Source organism: Lepidochelys kempii, chromosome 26 (genome assembly GCF_965140265.1).
Source record: "Lepidochelys kempii isolate rLepKem1 chromosome 26, rLepKem1.hap2, whole genome shotgun sequence".
In the NCBI taxonomy this organism is placed as follows: domain Eukaryota; kingdom Metazoa; phylum Chordata; order Testudines; family Cheloniidae; genus Lepidochelys; species Lepidochelys kempii.
In genome coordinates, this window is record NC_133281.1 from 12902729 (window position 1) to 12926012 (window position 23284).

Below are 23284 nucleotides of genomic sequence, written 5' to 3' on the forward strand. Positions count from 1 at the left end.
GTCTGAAGTTGGGAATCCAGGCTCTCTCTTTTCAAATCATGTCACCCAAATCCTTCCTGTGTGAATATATACCATGGGTAGAGCTGCAGATTTGTCACAGCATTTAAAAAAAAAAAAATCAGAGTAGTTATGGTACATTTAGTAAAAGTCATGGGTTTTGTGACAAATGAAGAGGTGGGACGGAGGGGTGCAGCTGCTGGAGATCAAGCCTGCCCTGTGTTCACCCTTTAGGGGTAGCTCTTGTCCTTTGGGCTTGGACCCAGCTCCCCACTCCAGGTGTTGCAACCTAGTGCATGGAGTCATAGCACTGCTCAAGTTTGGTCTGGGTGCCCGTCCATCATGATGTGATGCACAAGCAGCTGGGACAAACCTGAGCACCATTGCAACACCATGCACCAGGTCGCAACACCACTAACTCAAATTTGGCCTGGCCCCCCACTCGTCATGGTGGAGGGGCAGCTGGGCCAAACCTGAGCAGCATTGTGACCCCGTGTGCCAGGTTGCAATGCCCAAAGCTGGAAATCGGGCCCCAGCCCCATGGGACAGGAGCGACAGCAGTCGCTGTTGCAGGGCGAGTTTATTGAAGTCATGGACACAGAGACAGGTCGTAGACGCATGGGAAAGTCATGGTATCTGTGACATTTTTCCCATGATGACAAACTTGCAGCTATGATAGTGGGGTAGATTCTGATCCTATAATCACTAGAACAATGGTGGGAAACGTGTAGCCCGCAGACCACACACGACCTGTCAGGATAATCTGCTGGGAACGGCGAACTTTGGCCACTGGGAGCTGTGGGTGACTGTGCCTGTGGACGGTCAATGTAAGCAAACTGTCTCACGGCCTGCCAGCGGATTACCCTGACAGGCCGCAGGTTGCCCACCACTGCACTAGAACTAGAATTTAACACCATCCCTCGTAAAGTCTCACCTCAAATCTGTGTCTTTACTGAAGCTACTGTATGTCAGGTTCACATCTCCAAATAAGCAGAAACATCTAATCTCAAAGTTTCTAAGTGATAGAAATCTCCCATGGTGAGGATTAGGGGGTATAATATGGCCAAGAAAGTAAACTCCAGTAAGAACAAACTCAGAACTCTTCAAATGAGATTTGTTGCCAGGTGTTTGCCAGCCATGGACTTTATTTTGAAATTTGTTTAAAATAAGAAAAAGTTCTTAATGTTCTTTGCAGTGCATCCTAAAAACTCTCTTATTGGTAGACATGATGTTGTGTAGAGTAGTTAAAAGGTATCATTTAAAAATCTAATGTTTCAAACACTTAAGGATCAGTTAGCTGCCCGAACCTCACTGAAAATTAATACTGCTTCATAGATTATACAGTACATGCCCTGCAATCTGTGGTTTACCCCAACTGGGTACATCTGGGTAAAAACTACTTGCAAATTGTCTCCAGTAGGATTTTGCATCAAGAAACCTAACAGCATAAAAATGCACCTTTTTTGCAATGAAAACTTAGCCTAAGTACACAAGTATCATGGTTCCAGTTACATAATTCACTGGTAACCCAAATAAAGAGAGAAAGTTGAAAGTGTTTCCTGCTCTGGATGGGAGAGGGGAGGAACAAGCTATGGACCACCACTGTTTAAAATGCTTAACTTTTCCTTATAAATCAAATCTCATACTGAATTTAATTCAATATGCAGATTTTTGGGGTAGAAAAAGCAGTAGACATTTCCATATGTTATGATCTCCTATTTTGCTGTCTACTAATACTTGTTTGTTGAAGGTAAGTATAGAGTGACTTAACTAATCCATTTAAGTCACTTAGTTGTTTTTTTGTAATCAATTTAAATGAGCTTGAAGCTTTGTAAATGTAATTTGAAAATGTGTTCTTTTGCAAATGTAGGTTAAAATGTATAATGAACTACATTGTAATTGTCATGCACATTGTGTAAAGAGTTGTCACTTTGGATGGGCTATCACCAGCAGGAGAGTGAATTTGTGGGGGGGGGGGTGGAGGGTGAGAAAACCTGGATTTGTGCTGGAAATGGCCCACCTGATGATCACTTTAGATAAGCTATTACCAGCAGGACAGTGGGGTGGGAGGAGGTATTGTTTCATATTCTCTGTGTATATATAAAGTCTGCTGCAGTTTCCATGATATGCATCTGATGAAGTGAGCTGTAGCTCACGAAAGCTTATGCTCTAATAAATTGGTTAGTCTCTAAGGTGCCACAAGTCCTCCTTTTCTTTTTGCGAATACAGACTAACACGGCTGTTACTCTGAAACTTGTTTTTATATGTAATTACTGGTAGGGGATCTTGTCTGAATTTTATAAAACTGTTAGTCAAAAAAATCCTGCAAACGTGTTCCTACAGTAATATGAATAGCTGCAAGGACTTCAGTGGGATTATGCATGGTTAGTGTTAAAATGGTGCATAAGTGTCTGCAGCATTAGGGAATAAATTAGTATTTTTAATGAAAATTCCTCTGGATGGTATAAAATCTTTGTGACTTGAAAACAAAATTGCTTCAGTTTAAGAGTTATTTAGACTTTCGATTTGTTAACACAGTTAGGATGAACATTTTTAGGATACTGGCCAAAATTTTTAAAGTCCATAATTAGGCTTCTAAGGGTGAGATCTTTGAAAGTACCTAAGTGACTAAAGAGTACTAGTCCCATTGATTTAAAATCCTTATGGAGTATAGCTAAGGCCCCAATCCTGCAGACACTTACACACATGCTTTACTTCACTTCCATAAATAGTCCCATTAATGTCAATGGGACTGCCCATAGTAGTAGAGATAAGCTTGTATGTAAACGTGTGTGGGATTGGGGCCTAAGAAGCTCTCCAAAAGGGAGTTAACTCTCTTTTTACAGATTAGGGTGATCATTTAAATGACTTGCCCTGTGTGGTCACACAGGAAGTCCATATCAGAACAAGAATTAGAATACAGATGTTAGATAATTAGACTTGGCCCCTATGGCCAGTGGGTATCCCATCCCTATTCAGCCAAGCACTTTTGTTTATGATTGACTTCAGGGAGACTGTTTGCATATTTAAAGTTAGACATGTGCATAAGTGCCTTGCTGAATCAGGGCCTATATGCACAAAGGGTCTGTTTTTTTAAAAAGGTGCTAAGTCCCCTTAGTTCTTATCGACCTCAAAGAGAACTGTGGATGCTCAGTAGTTTGTGGAAAGGGGATGTGAGTGATGCTTTGCATAAGTGATTATTTGCTCCATATCTCAGTTTCTTATATAATTTATTAAAAGTGTATTGACTAGATTTTTACAACTGAATAGAATAAGTTTTATGCCCTTACTGAAGCTTGGGGTTTCATTGTTTCTGATTAAGTCTAGTGCCCTTTGGCAGAAAATTTTCATTCAGCAGCTGGGCTTTCTGCTTTCATATATGAAACTGGATTAAAAAATGTTCTGCATTTGTTTGCACATTTCAGGTGTCCCTTTTCCTAAGAACTTCATGTCTGTGGCAAAGACTATATTGAAGCGTCTCTTTAGGGTCTATGCCCATATTTACCACCAGCACTTTGACTCTGTGATGCAGCTCCAGGAGGAGGCCCATCTCAACACCTCCTTTAAGCACTTTATCTTCTTTGTACAGGTAAGTTTTAAATTACTAGCTATTAGTCCTAAAGTGACTCATTCTACAGACAAATTTAAAGGGACACTATCAAGTTAAATCTGACCCAGAACGAAGGTTTTATATAAAACAGATTTACAGAATCTACAAGACTAATACAAATGTTTCCATAAATGTTGATTTTTTTTTTCCAATAAGTCTGGGATCGCTAGGGAAGTTCCAGAAGACTGGAAGAAAGCTAAGGGGCCAATATTTAACGAGGGTAAACGGATCATCTGGGTAATTAGAGGCCTGCCAGTCTAACATTAATCCCAGGCAAGATAATGGAACATCTGATAAAGGACTCGATTAATAAAGAATTAAATGAAGGTAGTATAATTAATACCAAACAGGGGTTTATGGAAATTAGATACTGTCAGACTAACTTTGTTTATGAAATGACAGGTTTGGTTTATACAGACAATAGTGTTGACACAGTATACTTGGACTTCTGTAAGGCATTTGACTTGGTACCTAAAGATATAAAATTAACATGGCACACATTAAGTGGATTAAAAGCTACCTAACTGATAGGTCTTCAAACATAATTGTAAATGGGGAATCCTCATTGAACAGGTGTGTTTCTAGTGGGGTGCTGCAGGGATCTGTTCTTGGCCCTACACTATTTAACATTTTTATAAATGATCTGGAAGAAAACAAAATCATCACTGATAAAGGTTGCATATGACATAAAAATTGGGAGAGCGGTAAATGATGAAGAGGGATGGGTCACTAATACAGAGTGATCTGGATCGGTTGGTAAGCTTGGGCGCAAGCAAACCATATGCATTTTACTATGGCTACATGTAAATGTATACATCTTGTCTGTCTTAGAGGATAGGGGACTCTATTCTGGGAAACTGACTGAAATAGATTGCGGGGGTTGTGGTGGATAATCAGCTGAACACATGCTCCCAGAGCAAAGCTGTAGCCCAAAGGGCTAATGCAATCCCTGGATGCATAAACAGGGGAATCTCGAGTAGAAATACGGATTTTTACCTTCCTATTTGGCACTGGTATAATGCTGCTGGAAATCCGTGTCCCCAAGGGTCAGTCCTAGGACCAATCCTATTCAACTTATTCATAAATGATCTGGAGAAAGGGGTAAACAGCGAGGTGGCAAAGTTTGCAGATGATACTAAACTGCTCAGGATAGTTAAGACCAAGGCAGACTGTGAAGAACTTCAAAAAGATCTCACAAAACTAAGTGATTGGGCAACAACATTGCAAATGACATTTAATGTGGATAAATGTACAGTAATGCACATTGGAAAAAATAACCCCATACAATATGATGGGGGCTAATTTAGCTACAACTAATCAGGAGAAAAATCTTGGAGTCATCGTGGATAGTTCACTGAAGATGTCCACGCAGTGTGCAGCGGCAGTCAAAAAAGCAAATGGGATGTTAGGAATCATTAAAAAAGGGATAGAGAATAAGACGGAGAATATCTTATTGCCCTTATATAAATCCATGGTACGCCCGCATCTTGAATATTGCATACAGATGTGGTCCCCTCATCTCAAAAAACGATATTCTGGCATTAGAAAAGGGCAACTAAAATGGTTAGGGATTTGGAATGAGTCCCGTATGAGAAGAGATTAAAGAGGCAAGGACTTTTCAGCTTGGAAAAGAGGAGACTAAGGGGGGGGTATGATAGAGGTCTATAAAATCATGAGTGGTGTGGAGAAAGTGAATAAGGAAAAGTTATTTACTTGTTCCCATAATAGAAGAACTAGGGGCCACCAAGTGAAATTAATGGGCAGCAGGTTTAATACAAATAAAAGGAAGTTCTTCTCTACTCAGCACACAGTCAACCTGTGGAACTTCTTGCCTGAGGAGGTTGTGAAGGCTAGGACTATAACAGGTGTGACAAAGTTCCTCCTCTACCTTGGTGGGTTCTGCGCTTATTGGCAGATTTGCTCTCCTCAGAGGTTCAAAGCAGCCCTCATTTTGGCCACTTTCATGGCTCAAATCTGCCATTCACTCAGTTAGCCTCATCACTGGCCAGCATGAAAAGGAAGAAGAACAATCCCCACAGTCTCTGCTGATCCACCTAGTGGATCAGGGGAACAGGCCAGAGATCTTCCCTCTGGTGGAACCCACAGTCCAGGTCAACTGGTATCTCCTCTGGTATCAAGTAGGGATTTGGGGGGAACCCAGGCCCACCCTCTACTCCAAGTTCCAGCCCAGGGCCCTGTGGATTGCAGCGGTCTACAGTGGCTCCTGTAACAGCTGCATGACAGCTACAATTCCCTGGGCTATTTCCCCATGGCCTCCTCCCAACACCTTCTTTATTCTCACCACAGGACCTTCCTCCTGATGTCTGGTAATGCTTGTACTTCTCAGTCTTCCAGTAGTACACCTTCTCACTCTCAGCTTCTTGCTCCTCACACCACAAACTAAAGTGAGCTCCTTTTAAAACCCAGGTACCCTGATTAGCCAGCCTGTCTTAATTGATTCTGGCAGCTTCTTGATTGGCTGCAGGTGTTCTAATCAGCCTGTCTGCCTTAATTGTTTCCAGAAAGTTCCTGATTGTTCTGGAACCTTCCCTGTTACCTTACTCAGGGGAAAGGGACCTACTTAACCTGGGGCTAATATATCTGCCTTCTATCACTCTCCTGTAGCCATCTGGCCTGACCCTGTCACACAGGGTTTAAAAGAGAACTGGATAAATTCATGGAGGTTAAGTCCATTAATGGCTATTAGCCAGGATGGGTAAGGAATGGTGTCCCTAGCCTCTGTTTATCAGAGGGTGGAGATGGATGGCAGGAGAGAGATCACTAGATTACCTGTTAAGTTCACTCCCTCTGGGGCACCTGGCATTGGCCACTGTCAGTAGACAGGATACTGGGCTGGATGGACCTTTGGTCTGACCCAGTATGGCCATTTGTATGTTCTTATGTTCAGTATCACAATTAAAGAAGGATGTTGATAAATTGGAGAGTTCAAAAAAGAGCTGTGAGAATGATTGATTAAAAGATTAGAAAACATGCCTTATAGCGATAGACTCCAGGAGCTTCAATCTATTTCGTTTAACAAAGAGAAGATTAAGAGGTGACTTGATTATAGTTAATAAGTACTTATACTGGGAACAAATATTTAATAATGGGCTCTTCCATCTAGCCGAGAAAGGTATAACACAATTCAATGGCAGAAAGTTGAAGCTAGACAGATTCAAACTGGAAATAAGACATACATTTTCAACAATGAGAATAATTAACCATTGGGACAATTTACCAAGGGTTGTGGTGAATTCTCCATCACTGACCATTTTTAAATCAAGCTTGGATCTTTTTCTGAAAGATAAGCATTAGAAATTATTTTGGGGAGGTTGAATGGCCTGTGTTCTAAAGGAGGTCAGACTAGCTGATCACCATGGCTCTTCTGGCCTTGAAATCAGATAATATTTCCAATGGACACTTAACACAAACTTCTGCTGCCAATATTAGACGGCTAGCTGACTGCAGTTTTGAATGAAAAATATCAAAACAAAACCAACTTTTTGTTTAATTTCAAATCAAAATTTGTCTTTAACAATTTTCTCTAAAAAATTTAGTCAATGTAGTTGCTTTCACAGAACTTCAGTTTTGTTGGGGGAGAACTTAGTCTAGCTCTAGAGAATATCAACCAGACTGGGCTTTGAGAGGATTAATTAGCATTTATCAAATAAACAAAGTATTATTTTAAAGTCACTTGTATCAAGCTATTTGTTGTAAATTGCTGGAATTCTTTATTTTGCCTTAGTTTTGAATTAAATGGATGTTGCATGTCACTTATTCTGTCTACTGCAATTTTTATTTAAATTGATCCTGTTTCGTGTTTCTCTCTCCCCCTGCAGGAGTTCAACTTGATTGACAGGCGTGAGTTGGCTCCTCTTCAGGAACTAATTGAAAAGCTAGGATCCAAAGACAGATAAATTTTCCCTGGAAGAATTCTTTCTGCTTTCAAACATGGTTACTCTTTCTTGCTTCGTATACCAGCTGCAGCTATTTCTTTACCACTTTGTCTTTAGCGTCACAATCCCTGAGAAACCAGGTACCACAGCTAGCGAGTCTAAAACAGATGCTTTCCAGTCTAGCACAGTTACTGCCCTTCTTCCATCGTAGTAGCTGGTGTGAGGGCTTCATTGCAAAGAGGTCAAATTTCATGTAAAATCCAAGGTCTGCAATTCAGAAAAAGTGTCTTCAGAGCAAAGTAGCTATGAATTCTAAAAGCTACTTTATCAGATCTTTTACTTGGAAAGGTGGGGTTCATGAATGCATTAATCCCTGCAATGTCAATCTATAGAAGTTAGTGAAATTTTGCATAATTTTCTATGCAGAACTACATCATTATAGTTTGCATTAGCAGTTCCAGAATTAACTTTCTGCTCTAGAAACTGGATGGATAAGTACTTTGAGACCTCAACTCAGCTTGCAGTTTTGGGCATACGAGGTTTTGTGCACAACCTCCTAAATTTGTGTGCATGGATGGGGGAGATGTTTGCCTAATGTTCAAGTGTACCTTCAGGAGTTTGGATGCGTAACACTTACAGGAGAGTTGTGGAAAAATTTGGCCACATAACACTTAATTTTTCAAACACGTCCAAAAATGTGGCTATTGTAATTTATCTGACATGAAACAACAGATGGTAAGAATTCTGTAGATACTATATTTGGCTAGAAATTGTTTGCAAAACTGCAAATGCAAATATTTTGGTTTGGGTTTTATTCCATCCAGCGTTTAGTTGCTCAACAAAGTTCCATTTTAAAGCTCTGTTTGCTAGTATCAAAATTGTTTAATACTTCTGATAAGTGCATTACGTTATGAACTTTGATATTCCACCGTTTTCTATGTAGGAAATAGAACTATTTTTGCAAATTTTATGATGGATGCAATTTACACTTAAAACACACCGCATTTTTCTCTTAGAACTAGGCTGTTACTAGGTATAGGTTGGTATATGTAGCTTCAGCAACCAAAGCAATTTAAAAAACAATCTGGTATTCAGCTGGTTATGACTTTGAATTGCACATATATACACACACACGTGTGTGTGTGTGTGCCCTGTGCTTCCCTTTTAAAAAAATCTAAGTAACAGTTGGATACACCTGTGGATTTTTGTTTCAGTGTACGCCATTTCAAATTCATGTGTGTCTTTGTGGTTTTTAAAAAAAGGAAAAAGGTAACTTAATTCACTGAAACTCATTGAGTGACTTTCAAAACCTTTTTTTTTAAATGCTGGATCAAAAATAGGAGGAAAAACTACCGGTGTATTCCTTACGAATGCTTTTATTTTAATTTTTTTTTTTTTGAGTAGTTTGTTTTAAGTTTGTATCTAGATGCACTTTGAATTTGCCTTAGAGCCTTAAGTAAAATAGTAGACTAGCCATGAGTTGCATGGACATGAAGTTATGATCCAAAAAGTGACTAAGATAAAGCAAAATAGAACCCATCTTAAAAAAATCAGATGAAAAACTTAAGACTGGCACAAAAGCATAAGTGTGGAAGCTTCATTAGAAGAGAAACAGTCTGCATGTACCCCAATGTGAACTGCAGAGGGTTCTTTTTTTAAATAAGTGTCACCGTTAACTAATGGAGTTATTACTGTATTTTGACAAATTAAGACACTATCGCCAGCACCATCTGATTGTGAAAAATCTGAGCTGCAGAGACCTAGTTTCTTTGCTGGACTGTGAGACATCATGAGTATCATTAACGGTGTTTTGTTTAAAAAAAAACCAAGAAAACATTCCATTCTGAAGGCCTGATCCTGAGTTCTTTTCATCCTGTTTGTTCTGATGTTACTTGTGGCATGTGTCATTCCAGGAGAGAAACTTGTGGCTGACAGGTTTCTAGAGCTTGGAGGTCATTTTGTTTTAATACACAGTATTGATTTACATGATTAAATACTAGTCTCTTAGAAACCAAGTTAACTTGTAGTGCAGACTTTGCAATTCAGAGACAAAGGGGTCCTAGCTGGGACAGGTGACATGTTCCACCCATAATAGGTGGAATTTTGTGTTGAAACCTTGATATTTCTTTTTAGGTAGCTTTGGCTTTTAATTTCCCTTGCTGGTGTAGGGGGCATCCAGCATTTTTCTTTTTAATAATCTAGTCCCCTATGCTTCTTCTGCCCAACTGACTACATGGTGCATGGGAGAAACACCAGCAAAAGCTGGGCTGGAGCTGTGCAAAGGGAAAAGTCAGCACCATGGGGGATGGTCCATTTCCCCCTGCCACACCTCACCACCTTTGCTCTTCTGCACAGCCCCTTTCTTTTCTCTTTGCAGGCCTGTTACCTGTGAACTGCAGTTCAGTGATGTGTAAAATTAATGATGCTTAAAGCACCAGTAAATCCACTGCACGCTGTGTAATTCTCCCCACTCTCAGGGATTGTGAAGCTCCTGAATGGGCAAGCAGTCATGGCACTCTGCCTACTGGTCCAGGAGAGTCCCACGTGACTGCCTAGGGATCTGTGGGGTTGAAATCCTGCATCCATATGGATCCTGTGCCACTTCTGCCTTTGTTGGCCCCTCTGCCCCTAGTGGAACCACACAGAAGCGTGTGTTAAATGATTCCTTTCCGTACGGCTTTTGCTTACCCATACCACTGTTCGCCCTAGGTGTCAAAGCAACTAGTCTGTACTGGGAGATTTCAAAAGTATGTAGCTTTTTTACAAGATGACTTTATTTTCAATCTTAAATGTCTAAAATCCAAACTTCGTAATTCCAGTGACCCACTGAATTATCTCTGTAAAATACATATATAGCCTGTTCCCAAGATGAAGCCGTTTTTGCCACATTTCAGCTGATTCGTTTGTCATCCTATCTTAGAGTCCCTGAGTGAGCAGGCCAACACCATAAAGTACAACATTGCCAAAGCTATGTTCTATCAGTATTTTTCACACTTTGTATTCTTGCTTAGCCGTTATTTATCTGCTCTCACACTGCACATGCATTGACCAAGCACTGCTGACTAAGAACAAAATGTTCTGAACAAACGAGTGCTCGCTTTGAACATCATAATTAACTTCTGAAAAGTACAGTAGTTGTTAACTTTGAAGGGTGGACATGGGGTAGGGGACAAAAGTAAAATTGTATGGTCTCCTATACACTTTGGCTGTGATTTCAAACTGACTCAGTTTATAAAAGTCTTTTTCCTAACTACCAGTGCTGCACAAGTCATTCTGGGGTCTGAAACAGCAAGACAGATGCTTTGTCCAAATGCAGGAATGTTTTTATAGCCTACTGATTGGACTTCAGTGGTTGAAATGGCACGTGGCTTTGAAGGAATTCACTTTTTAATTAGCCGGTCCCTTTTGTTGTTGTTTTTCGAATCAGTCAAATTCAAAAAACATTCATGCTTGGTTTACCTAGAGTCCAGCAAGCTCTGATTGAAATTAAGGAGAATGGACAGCATGCAGCACGCTGCAGAATCTGGCCTTTACAGGTTGTAAGGGAAGACTGGCTAAAAGCTTTTTTTGAAATCATTCTGCTTCACCAACCCAAAATGGACAGATAGCAGCTACTTAAGTTTACAGCGTTTGTCAAAAATTGTACAAATTAAACTTAGTTTAAAACCACAATGTTCTAGGGTTAGCCTGCAATGTTTTTATGTAAGTTGCTCATATTTAAAACCTCATAATAGGACTGTGAATAAAACTGGTGGTTTTTGCTTGGCATCTGTAATGAGCAAGCTTTCTCCTTGGCCTTGCACAAATGCAACTTTTTTGATAATTTAGTTTTACCTTAAGTGCTTATGTATCTGTTCTGAGCTTCCTTGCAATGAATAGATTTCAGTATAGGAGATTACTCAACCTTTCTTCCATTATAAAGAAACATTGCTGTGATCATTGAGAAAGGTAGGTAAGGCTTCATTTGTTTTAAGGCAAAAGAACTTTTTCTAGTTAGCTTTAAGCTGTATTTTGTTCCTCAATCTCTGCCCTCTTCCAAGGCAGGCACTGGTCACTCCAGCGATGAGGGGCAGATTAGTGGATAGATCTCACTTGAAACTCAGCAAGTGTCCAGTGATCTGCTTCAGCCAACTCCTGACAAAACTATTGGGTTTCTCTGGTCAGATTCTAGATAGTTTTCTGAATTGCACTGTTAATTTAAGAATTCAGGAGGGAAATTAATCATTTAGAGGGGTAGGCTGTTCTGTCTGTTAAAGGAAAAATTGACAGTGTTTGAGAAATCCTGTACTAGATTATGACTTTTTGAAGTTCTTTGTATATTTATATCAATACACACACTTCCTCAGAATGGACTAGGGTTGCAAGCTTCTTTCATGCAGCTGGTTCAAGTAGGCAGAAAAGTTTGTTTGGACAATGTTGATACATCTTAACTTGCATTGCAGGGGAGTGGTGCTGTGAATCAAATACTGGTTACAGTATTTAGACCTCTTGCTACTTTCAGTGTTAGGGACAAACTTTAACTACAAATCAATACTGCTGCTCTGCCTTGTGTGGTTTCCTGCATGTTTCCTTCAACTTGACTAAACCGTTACTCCATGGCAAAAAAACTGTTTAACATTAGTGAATTTAATATGAAAATTTTAATAGTATTTTTACATTAATAGTTATAATAAAAGTTTTTACTTCGGGCTTTTTTGGTTACTTTTAGGTAAATTTATTGTACTTTTTACAAAATATTTTGTATCTACTTTTGTAACTTCCATTCAATCAAATAATAAAGCATGTGGTATTCAAATGCTTTTCTGGTTTAAACAGGTGAAAACACTGAGGCTATAAGGGATTTTAACCTACAGACTTATACCAGTTACAACAAGCACAAATGATTGTCAGTCTCTGCAGTGTAGCGATAGCTTTGTATAGTGTTTGTTCATTGCTTCTTACTCTTTTTCTTTATACTGTAACAATGATGTTCTCTGTTTGCAGCTGTCACCTCCACAGTTAAATGTTCAGGGTAAGGGAAGTGTAGTGGGAATTCAGTATTTGTTCATTTTGGAAAGCTGATGGAACACTTCATACTAGTATCTTATGTTGCATCTCCTTTCTAGCAGTATGAAGACGTGAAGCACCTTTTCAGAAACACCTTAAACAGCAGATCGTGCTTTATCCATAAAAAGAAAAGTCACTTTCAGGGAAAGGGTAAAATTTTCAAAAAGGCCTGTTACAGATCTTAAGGAAATAGTCGTGGAAATTCTATAGAAATGCAGCTGTAGAAACTTACAATTGAAGTTAACAACACTGAGTGGGAAAACCAGGACTCTATCTACAGGCAATGTGCTCTACTTTAACTTAAATTGTTTGGACTGTTTGTCTACAGCCGGTGTATCAGTCTGCTTCTGGCTCCTAGTAACATATTTTAAGGACAGGCAGAAGATTTAGCAGAGTTCTAGTCCTGGCTTTGCCCTATGCTTCCTGCATGAGATTGGGCAACTTAATCTTTTCTCTGTTTCCCAAATATGTAAAGTGATCATAGAGGGGTTGGTAATACCTTTGAAGCAGTGTCTGTCCTCCCAAGAAATGTGCTATAGGTGTGCAAAGTACTTCAGTTGATATTTACTACTATGGAAAAAAGTTTTCCATTGTATAAACTGAAGCTGCTGCAGAAGAGCTGAACTGTATCACTGTAAAGGCTCTTAGCCTCTGCTATTGTTGAACAGAAGCGGTTTTGATGGGATATTTTTCAAAATTGTTGCATGAGGTGGCTGAGTTAGGCCTACCTCAGGCTCTTCAAACAAAATGTAATGACTGCAGTAATAGACACATGGGCACCAGAGTTCTGATGAAAGTTACATAGAAAAAAAAAAAGCCTCACAGCCTCTATAAACAAGTTCTTTGCATCAATAACTTTAGGGCAGTAACTAATGAGATATTTCCAGTTACTCGCTACTAGCTACAGCTCTCCTCAACAACTACTTCCATGAAGCTTTACGAGACAGCACCCTGCACTGCAGTAATCATCCAGGTAGGCCCTAAAATTTCATTAGAAACAAGTTGGGTGAGGTAATATTTTTAACAGAAGTTGGTCCAGTAAAAAGATAAGATATTACTGGGCCAGCATGGCTATACCACTCCCAAACTAAAGCAGTACAGAAATATTTAAAGTGTGTATGTTGATTAAAATAGCTACTTAAAACAACAGACATCTTATGCATTTCAGAATTTACATTCCCAAGACACATTATGTATTTAGTCCTGTTTGTTTCATGAATCAAGAAGCACTCACCTGCAAACATGCTATCAGTTAAGTAGAGAGGTTTTAGTGCAACACCTCAGTCTTGGTAGGTAGGACATAACTGAAATCTCTTGCTATTTAAATAACAGTAACTAATGTCCACTAAACCAGCAGCATGCCTTGCAGCAGTTGCAAAATAAATAGTAAGGAAAATCCTTCAGTAGGTGCAATACTTTGCACCTCTACTTCCCTGCCTGATAACAGGTGGCCCTAGCAGAGGAAGAAGCTAGACTCCAACCTTCTAAAATCCTGCCACGCAGGGGTAATTTAGTGCTCCTCTAGTCAGTGTTCTACTTACTATATGGATTGTTAATTTAAAAAAAACAGCATCAAGGTGCAAGGATTTGGCTTACCTAACTACAGTTACTATTCCTCCATGCTTACCAAGCATCTGTCACTGACTAATATACTTACCAGAAAAGTCATTGCTCCTCAAAAATATGAATGTATAATTACTTATAATGCAATAAAACCTTAATAAAACTTAATTTCTCATTTTAATAGCTAACAATTAACTGGCTGAGGTACAATTAAATCTGCCATGAGAAAGCTTGAACTTAAGGCATAGACATGCCCAACTAAAAGCTGAATAGCAGATCCTTATCAAAGACAAACATTGACACTTCATAGGAGTTTGAGTAAAACAAGCACTTTCACACATGCCATGAAGGAAAGGTGATCCTCATAATTCAGACGCCGAGCATCATGCCTTGAGTTTTGCCCAGTAGGAAACCTGAGCACCTTATCCTTTCAAAGACATTACACTGAAGTAATGTAACTTAAAGCCTTTCATTTATTAAGAAACAGTCTTAATTTCATATACAGTAGCTGTGCCAGACAGCTCAGGATTATCCTGCAAGCTTCTCTTACAAAGCCATGTTTGAAGTAAGATGATTGACTGAGAAGGCACATTGAATAGGGGACTCTACAGCCTCTGAAATAATTTCTTTGTAAGCTAGGTTCCTCTGAGCTACAACAGAACACTAGGCAAGTAGACAGCAAAAACAGGGATTATTATTTTGTTTTTTTTAGTTCGTGATCTCTTTGTAGAATCACCACGGTTGTGGTCCTTTTCCACTAGATGTTAGTACTGAAAGATACTTTGGAAGCCCGTACTTCTCTCTGCAGCATGCGCCACAAACCATGGAATTCCAGTTCCATCCTTGACTTACAGGGATTAGTTTTTTGATAAAGTAACCAACTAAGATTTGGCATACTTTATGAACGGATAAGAAATCAATCTACAAGTTAAAATTAAATAAACATGAAATAGGCTCTCTTTAAATAGCTTCTGAAATACTTACTGTCCTTATTTTACGACCATTAAATATTGATTATTTAAAGATAAACAAGTCCATAATCCAAAAAATACAAGCTTCCTGTCCTATCTCCTCCCATGTTTCTAACCATGCTGCCTGGTTAATCTTCAGTGCTTTGGAATAGATGTGAATATCCGTAGTCCATGCATTGCTTTAATTTCTTCACTTAGTGCCTAAAATAAGAAATTAAACAAGTCTTTGAACAAAGCTACACAAAAGCAACTCAACTGAGCACAACCGAACAGAAGTCTGTGGTAGAGGCAGATGGCCCACAATACCATTATAAAGATAATGGTAGAACAGCAGTTGTTCCTTATGCAAGCACTGATTTTGGACCCTGGTCTGTTACTTGGTACTGTGCAGGAGGGGAGAGACTTCCTCACTTGAAACTGAATGACACAAATTAACAGCATGATTAAGGTGAATACTTCCTTGATGTAGCCATCTTGTTTTTATTCCTTAAAGGGGACAGAGGGAAAAACTCTCAGGCTGCTAGAATGATCCAGTACATTGTGAATTCATTGCAATTCCTCTTAAAGAATGTCTCAAAAACTCAACCACATGCAGTAGTTAACCCAGTTTGCTTGGTCTCCATAAATTAGCCAATTAGATGTGGAGCCTCCAGCTATTCTGCATTGCTCCCTATTCCAGAAAAGGGGGATTGATGATGACAAAAGAGCCTTTCACTGCCAGGTTATCACTTCAGCTAAAACCAGGTCTGTAGTGTTTTGGTGGTCTGTCTAGTGGTCCTAGCCCTGATGCCAGACAAGAGTTCACAAGAAATGGCACTAAATCAGATTTCAGAAACTGAATTACTTTGAAGAAGTTGCTTCAAGTTAAAGAAATGAGAGTTGTAGGAAGTACATGCATCAGGTAGGAATTTTATAAAGAATAATTACCTCTTTCTTTTCCTCAAAGTAACTGCTTTCATTTCAACAGAATTCTGGATAGCGCAAAACTACGCTTATAGACTTCAAGTTCCTATGCCTCTTTAAAGTGTTATTAGGTCAGTCTAAATCAGAGGTTCCTTAGGGGGCACAGAGGAATGTTCCGGGGGACGCAGCTGGGGCCCAAGCCCAGGCCGCCGGCCTCAGCCCCAGCCTCGGCTCCCTTACTCCTGTCCGCGTCCCCAGTCTAGCAGGGTAGGGGCACAGACAGGGGTAAGTGGAGGTGCAAGGTAAAGAACCACTGGTCTAAACACCTTTGTAAGAAAACCCAAGGCAACCCTCAGAGGAAAGGACATGGTGCTAGGAATGTTCTTTCCAATCAACCTAGACCAATGAGTGTGGAACACATGCAATCCAAGTTTAAGGTTATATCAATTAAAATCTTTCTGCATATACCACACAAGTCTACAATTTAAGCTTTTTGAATTCAATGTATTGAGCACCTTACATTCAGTTGTAAGCTTTTCAGGACAAGGAACAGTCCTATGCATAGAGTCCTTATCACACAATTGGGCACTATAGTTATTAATGAACATTTAGATTTTGAGACATCTAAGTTTTGTAATGGGACAAATCAGGAGGGTTGTGGGGGTGGTATTTGTAAGGTCCACATCCTCCTTAGCCCCAACTTTACCACTAGCCATCTATTAGTTTTGCTAGGGTGCCAGCAGGTTTGTTGGAACTTATTTCCAGCTGCCTTCTCCTCGATGGGTTCTAAAGAGGATGGAGCAAGACTGTTCTCAGTGGTAGCTGATGACAGAACAAGGAGTAAGGGTCTCAAGTTGCAGTGGGGGAGGTTTAGGTTGGATATTAGGAAAAACTTTTTCACTAGGAGGGTGGTGAAGCACTGGAATGGGTTACCTAGGGAGGTGCTGGAATCTCCTTCCTTTGAGGTTTTTAAGGTCAAGCTTGACAAAGCCCTGGCTGGGATAATTTAGTTGGGGATTGGTCCTGCTTTGAGCAGGGGGTTGGACTAGATGACCTCCTGAGGTCCCTTCCAACCCTGATAGTCTATTCTATGATAATCATGCAAGGAGACTATAGTAGTGTATAAGACCCCTTGCAAAGCAGAACCATTTGGGAGGTGCAAGGAGATAAAACTGGGAGCAATTTAAGAAAGGGAAACTGTCAGGACACTTTTTCTGATATGGGATTGTGTGTAATGCACCTCCCATCCCAAGGGAAGTTCTGAAAGCCACATCACTTGGGTCATTTTTGAACTAGACTGGAGACAATCCCATAGGGAAGAATCCTACAGTAGTAAGGGGTTGGGTTAGATGATCCAACAGGTCTTTGTCTCCTATAGCTTTTCTATGTCTGATCAGGTGGTTTCTCCCCACACAGAATAACCCTGAGAAATCTGTTATTGATGGTGTGGGAAAGTCAACATTCAAAACCTAATCCTTAAGCTCCTAAATCTGCTCTACACACATTGAAATTAATTGGGTTGTGGGGTCTCCACACCCTGTTGTACCAAGTCCTGAAACTGTTAGCTATAACTAAGAGAACACCTTTGGCAGTGGTTTTGGCCAGGTAATGGCAAACTGTCCTGGACATACCCCGAAATAATCCCCCCACTTCATCAGCACATATTTAGTTTTTGTAGGAAAGTTCCCACACTCCAAAAGGTGGAATTAATACACCAATGGTTATTACAAAGGAGTATCATTGCCCTTCCAGATCCCACCACACAACTTACCTGATTAACCATCTGATGTTGCTGGACAATTCTCTTTTCTTTAAATTCTTCAGATTCTATATGAATTTCATACATTGCTCCACAGCCGCCTTTAAAACAAAATTACATTGATTATATCAGTGTCTTAGTCATTACAATTGTATGCAGTATACAGATTGATTATTGTTTAAGGGGCATTGGCAGGAAAGGTCATTTAAACAGATTTCCTTGTCCAAATTACTAGCGTATGCTGCATGTCTGAAAGCTGTAAAGTCTTCCTTAAAAAAAAAACCAAACCCATAAATTGTGAAAAGTATTTAAGCTTATACAATTAAGTCAGGCTAATCAGTTTCACTTCCCTTATTGCTAAACCAAAGGGAGGTCCTGCGTAGATGGAAGGGAAGTCCTAAGGTGGAGGTCTGAGTATGGAAAAGATTGAGAATCACTAGACTACGCAATGTTACACACACACAAACTACGTTAAAAGAACATTAAGGTTGCAAAGTCAAGCTCTCAAAAGTTAGGAAATGCCAGATTGAAGACTGCCTCTTTAACCTGAATTCACTCCCTTTGTGCATATACATTGTGTCTTTACATCCTGTCTTTAATTACAGGATCACATTCTATTTTTTCCACCCACAAAACCCATGCCTCACTCAGTGCTCAGAATGGGCACTGCTCACTGTGTGAGAAGCTATTCAATATTTTTTGTTATCTTTGTAATTCAGTGGCCATAGGCCCTATTTACTACACACTACTCAAACCCACACAAACATGAATGAATTTGTTTTCACAACACCCCTGAGAGATGAGGGAGTTCTCTTTTAAAGAAGTGCAACTGACGCACAGAGAGATTAAAGGTCAAAAGTATCCACTAATTTGGGTGCTCAAATTGAGATGTTTAGGACTGGCTTTTTGAAACTATTTAGCATTACACAGCATCATATATGTTCTAACCACAGCTCCCAATGACTTCAGTTGTAGCTGTGAGTGCTCAGTACATCGGAAAACTGGACCACAAGGTCTCAAGTAGGGTATCAAGAAACACACCATTCGTGACCGCCTCTGAAAAGTTGTTTAAGTGACTTGCCCAGCATCATATAGAAACTGTGTGGCAGAGGCACATTCCAGGGCACCTTACCCATGAGACCGCCTTTCTCTTCCTGCAATCCCCTACCTCATTCCCTACACACCTTCTAACTTCTGCAATATTTGAGGCAGAGATCCTACAGACAATAGCCTCCTTCCCTACATAATCCTGATTCATTGCCAGGGCATGTCCAGCCTGTGCACTAAATGAGGGAGGAGTCGGGGGGGGGGGCGGCCGGGACGGGATGACTATGGTCATAATGCAAGCACACAAGGGGGCTGAATTAAGGTTTCACAGGCAACCTTAACTCTGGCATTTACACACACAACACACTGACGCTGGATTTTTCTTAGTTTTTGAAAAACAAATTGAAAAAAAGAAACTCACAGAAATTCCATCATTGACAGCCACGTGGTTTATCAGCAGAGTTGGAACCTTTAGCTCCACCACACAGAACTCTGCCACCTGAGCTAACAGAGTAACTGATAGCAATAGTAGGTTGTCATCCTCTACATAGTCAAGCACTTGAGGGAGATGAGACAGTTTGCCAGTGGGGTTCACTTTACGGACAGCAAAGGAATGGTGAAACCCAGGAATCGTGGGTTTCATTCCAAGCTCTGGAGGAAAGTGTTCTGATGAGCAGTGTGGACGGGTGGTGGTTCAGGCTAGCCACCCGAGGGCCAAGCCTGCCTGACCACCTGGGTCTGAGCTCAGGTGGCTAGCCCGAGCAGTTGCCCTTGCCACAACGTCCACACTGCTATTTTTACCATGCTAGTTCAAGCAGAGCTAGGACGAGTCTGTCTACCCAGACTAGGAATCACACCTCCCAGCATCAGTGTAGACATAGTCCGAGGCAGAAATGACATGACTTGCTCAAGGACACAAAATGGGTCTGTGACAGAGTTGCGAATTGGACTTAGATCTCCTGTCTTGCAGCCCTGTACTCTAATCACAAGATCATTCTTCCATGATTTTTAAGTTCCCACGGGCAACAATTTTGTCTCCTTATTTATCAGCTATCTATAAATAATAGCCACAATTTGTTACCCAGGTTGCTAGCAGTGGGGGGCAAGGATTTTTTCAACTCTGATAAATCCTGAGTGTGTCTACACTAGAAAATGATGTTAAACTTAGCACTTAGCAGAGGCAAAGACAGTCATGTTTGGAAGTCAGTGTAGACAAGGCCTATATTATAAAACCATGATGGAGACTACCTAGAGAGAATAGGTACAATGAAGAGGAGGGTTTATAGCAGTTTATAAGACAGTTCCCAGAAAACAAAAATCCCTGTTCTCGATGCTCTGGAAAAGCAGATCAGACCCCGCAGCTGAGACTTGAACCTGGACACTCCTGGTCCCTACATGGAAGCCATCGGGTAAGCTGACACGTTGGCCGGACCAGATCACGAAAGCTGAGCTACGTTGGTCACAGCTGGAAGTTGTCTTTGCGTCCCTCACAAACCATAAAACAGATCCCGCCTGTACGATTCTACTTACCTGATATATCCACTACTTTGATGGCCGAAGCCTGAGGGAATTTTTCTTTGAGGACCTGCATCACCCTGGCTTCCCCATCAGTCTGTGAAGCAAACGTTCTCCATGTGCGGCACAGCAGAAGGATCTAGCAGTCAGAAGAAACATAGAAAAGGGACAATATCGTCACAGATAAAATTGCAGGCAGGCGGGCAGGGGCAAGAACGGTTTGTGCTGCAGAAGGGCCAGGAAGCCAGCTCTCAGGGCTGGAGGCCTGGCTGGGCAAGGCACTGTGAGAACTGAGGATTCATGGCTCCCAGAGCCCCGCTGAGGGGTCAGCGACAGCAGAGTCCGATGGGCGGTGGCGTGTCCAGTGGTTGCATCGACACCACACATGGCTTAACAGAGGGACAGTGCAAGAGCCACGGCCCTGAGCCCCCTCCCCAACGCGGGGGGGGGCCCCCTGCCACGGCCCTGAGCCCCCTCCCCAACGCGGGGGGGGCCCCCTGCCACGGCCCTGAGCCCCCTCCCCAACGCGGGGGGGGCCCCCTGCCACGGCCCTGAGCCCCCTCCCCAACGCGGGGGGGGGGCCCCCTGCCACGGCCCTGAGCCCCCTCCCCAACGCGGGGGGGGGCCCCCTGCCACGGCCCTGAGCCCCCTCCCCAACGCGGGGGGGGGCCCCCTGCCACGGCCCTGAGCCCCCTCCCCAACGCGGGGGGGGGCCCCCTGCCACGGCCCTGAGCCCCCTCCCCAACGCGGGGGGGGGCCCCCTGCCACGGCCCTGAGCCCCCTCCCCAACGCGGGGGGGGGCCCCCTGCCACGGCCCTGAGCCCCCTCCCCAACGCGGGGGGGCCCCCTGCCACGGCCCTGAGCCCCCTCCCCAACGCGGGGGGGGCCCCCTGCCACGGCCCTGAGCCCCCTCCCCAACGCGGGGGGGGGCCCCCTGCCACGGCCCTGAGCCCCCTCCCCAACGCGGGGGGGGGGCCCCCTGCCACGGCCCTGAGCCCCCTCCCCAACGCGGGGGGGGGCCCCCCCTGCCACGGCCCTGAGCCCCCTCCCCAACGCGGGGGGGGCCCCCTGCCACGGCCCTGAGCCCCCCTCACCCTGTGGCCTCGGCCACGGCCCAGGATGCCGGCGCTGATGGCGGCGGCCATGTCCCGGCGAGGCGGCGAGCGGGCCCTGTCGGACCGGCCGCAGGGAGAGTCCGAGCGCCCGGGATCGAGCCCCCGCGATCCAGCGCCCCCTGGCGCCGCGGCGGCCCCGCCACGCTCCTCCCTCAGGGGCTTAGCGCCCCCCCTCAACCCCCCCCAGCCTCCAACCGTCCTCCCCCCCCCTCCACGGGGCTGCTCCCCCCTCAACCCCCCCCCAGAGCCTCCAACCGTCCTCCCCCCCCCTCCACGGGGCTGCTCCCCCCTCAACCCCCCCCCAGAGCCTCCAACCGTCCTCCCCCCCCCTCCACGGGGCACTCCCCCCTCAACCCCCCCCCAGAGCCTCCAACCGTCCTCCCCCCCGTCCACGGGGCACTCCCCCCTCAACCCCCCCCCCCAGAGCCTCCAACCGTCCTCCCCCCCCCTCCACGGGGCTGCTCCCCCCTCAACCCCCCCCCAGAGCCTCCAACCGTCCTCCCCCCCCCTCCACGGGGCACTCCCCCCTCAACCCCCCCCCAGAGCCTCCAACCGTCCTCCCCCCCGTCCACGGGGCACTCCCCCCTCAACCCCCCCCAGCCTCCAACCGTCCTCCCACCCCCTGCACGGGGCTGCTCCCCCCTCAACCCCCCCCAGCCTCCAACCGTCCTCCCCCCCCCTCCACGGGGCTGCTCCCCCCTCAACCCCCCCCCCAGCCTCCAACCGTCCTCCCCCCCCCTCCACGGGGCTGCTCCCCCCTCAACCCCCCCCAGAGCCTCCAACCGTCCTCCCCCCCCCTCCACGGGGCTGCTCCCCCCTCAACCCCCCCCCCAGCCTCCAACCGTCCTCCCCCCCCCTCCACGGGGCTGCTCCCCCCTCAACCCCCCCCCAGAGCCTCCAACCGTCCTCCCCCCCGTCCACGGGGCTGCTCCCCCCTCAACCCCCCCCAGAGCCTCCAACCGTCCTCCCACCCCCTCCACGGGGCTGCTCCCCCCTCAACCCCCCCCCCAGCCTCCAACCGTCCTCCCACCCCCTCCACGGGGCACTCCCCCCTCAACCCCCACCCAGCCTCCAACCGTCCTCCCCCCCGTCCACGGGGCTGCTCCCCCCTCAACCCCCCCCGAGCCTCCAACCGTCCTCCCCCCCCCCTCCACGGGGCTGCTCCCCCCTCAACTCCCCCCCAGAGCCTCCAACCGTCCTCCCACCCCCTCCACGGGGCTGCTCCCCCCTCAACCCCCACCCCAGAGCCTCCAACCGTCCTCCCACCCCCTCCACGGGGCTGCTCCCCCCTCAACCCCCCCCAGAGCCTCCAACCGTCCTCCCACCCCCTCCACGGGGCACTCCCCCCTCAACCCCCCCCCAGAGCCCCCAACCGTCCTCCCACCCCCTCCATGGGGCTGCTCCCCCCTCAACCCCCACCCAGAGCCTCCAACCGTCCTCCCACCCCCTCCACGGGGCTGCTCCCCCCTCAACCCCCCCCCAGAGCCTCCAACCGTCCTCCCACCCCCTCCATGGGGCACTCCCCCCTCAACCCCCCCCCAGAGCCTCCAACCGTCCTCCCACCCCTTCCACGGGGCTGCTCCCCCCTCAACCCCCCCCCAGAGCCTCCAACCGTCCTCCCACCCCTTCCACGGGGCTGCTCCCCCCTCAACCCCCCCCAGAGCCTCCAACCGTCCTCCCACCCCTTCTATGGGGCTGCTCCTCCCTCAACCCCCCGAGCCTCCAACCGTCCTCCCACCCCCCTCAAGCCTCCAACCGTCCTCCCACCCCCTCCATGGGGCTGCTCCCCCCTCAACCCCCCCCCGAGCCTCCAGCCATCCTCCCACCCCCTCCATGGGGCTGCTCTCCCCTCAACCCCCCCC

The 23284-nt window shown here is 44.7% G+C and overlaps 2 protein-coding genes across 2 annotated transcripts in view; one reads left to right on the forward strand and one right to left on the reverse strand.

The window, feature by feature from the left end:
- The window catches only part of MOB1A (MOB kinase activator 1A), a 25864-nt gene extending 13138 nt beyond the window's left edge, over window positions 1-12726 (forward strand). The window contains exons 5-6 of the mRNA XM_073325108.1: window positions 3423-3586; window positions 7447-12726. Of these exons, the coding sequence (XP_073181209.1) occupies window positions 3423-3586; window positions 7447-7524 (242 nt within the window). The 3' untranslated portion in view covers window positions 7525-12726. The remainder of the gene's footprint in view (window positions 1-3422; window positions 3587-7446) is intronic.
- On the reverse strand, window positions 1679-21534 carry BOLA3 (bolA family member 3). Its single transcript, XM_073325109.1, has 4 exons — window positions 21402-21534; window positions 20323-20446; window positions 17758-17846; window positions 1679-15284 (listed from the first exon to the last, which is right to left on the reverse strand). The coding sequence occupies exons 1-4, from the start codon at window positions 21450-21452 to the stop codon at window positions 15219-15221; spliced, it is 330 nt and encodes a 109-aa protein (XP_073181210.1). The 5' UTR covers window positions 21453-21534; the 3' UTR covers window positions 1679-15218.
- Between the last annotated feature and the right edge of the window lie 1750 nt (window positions 21535-23284).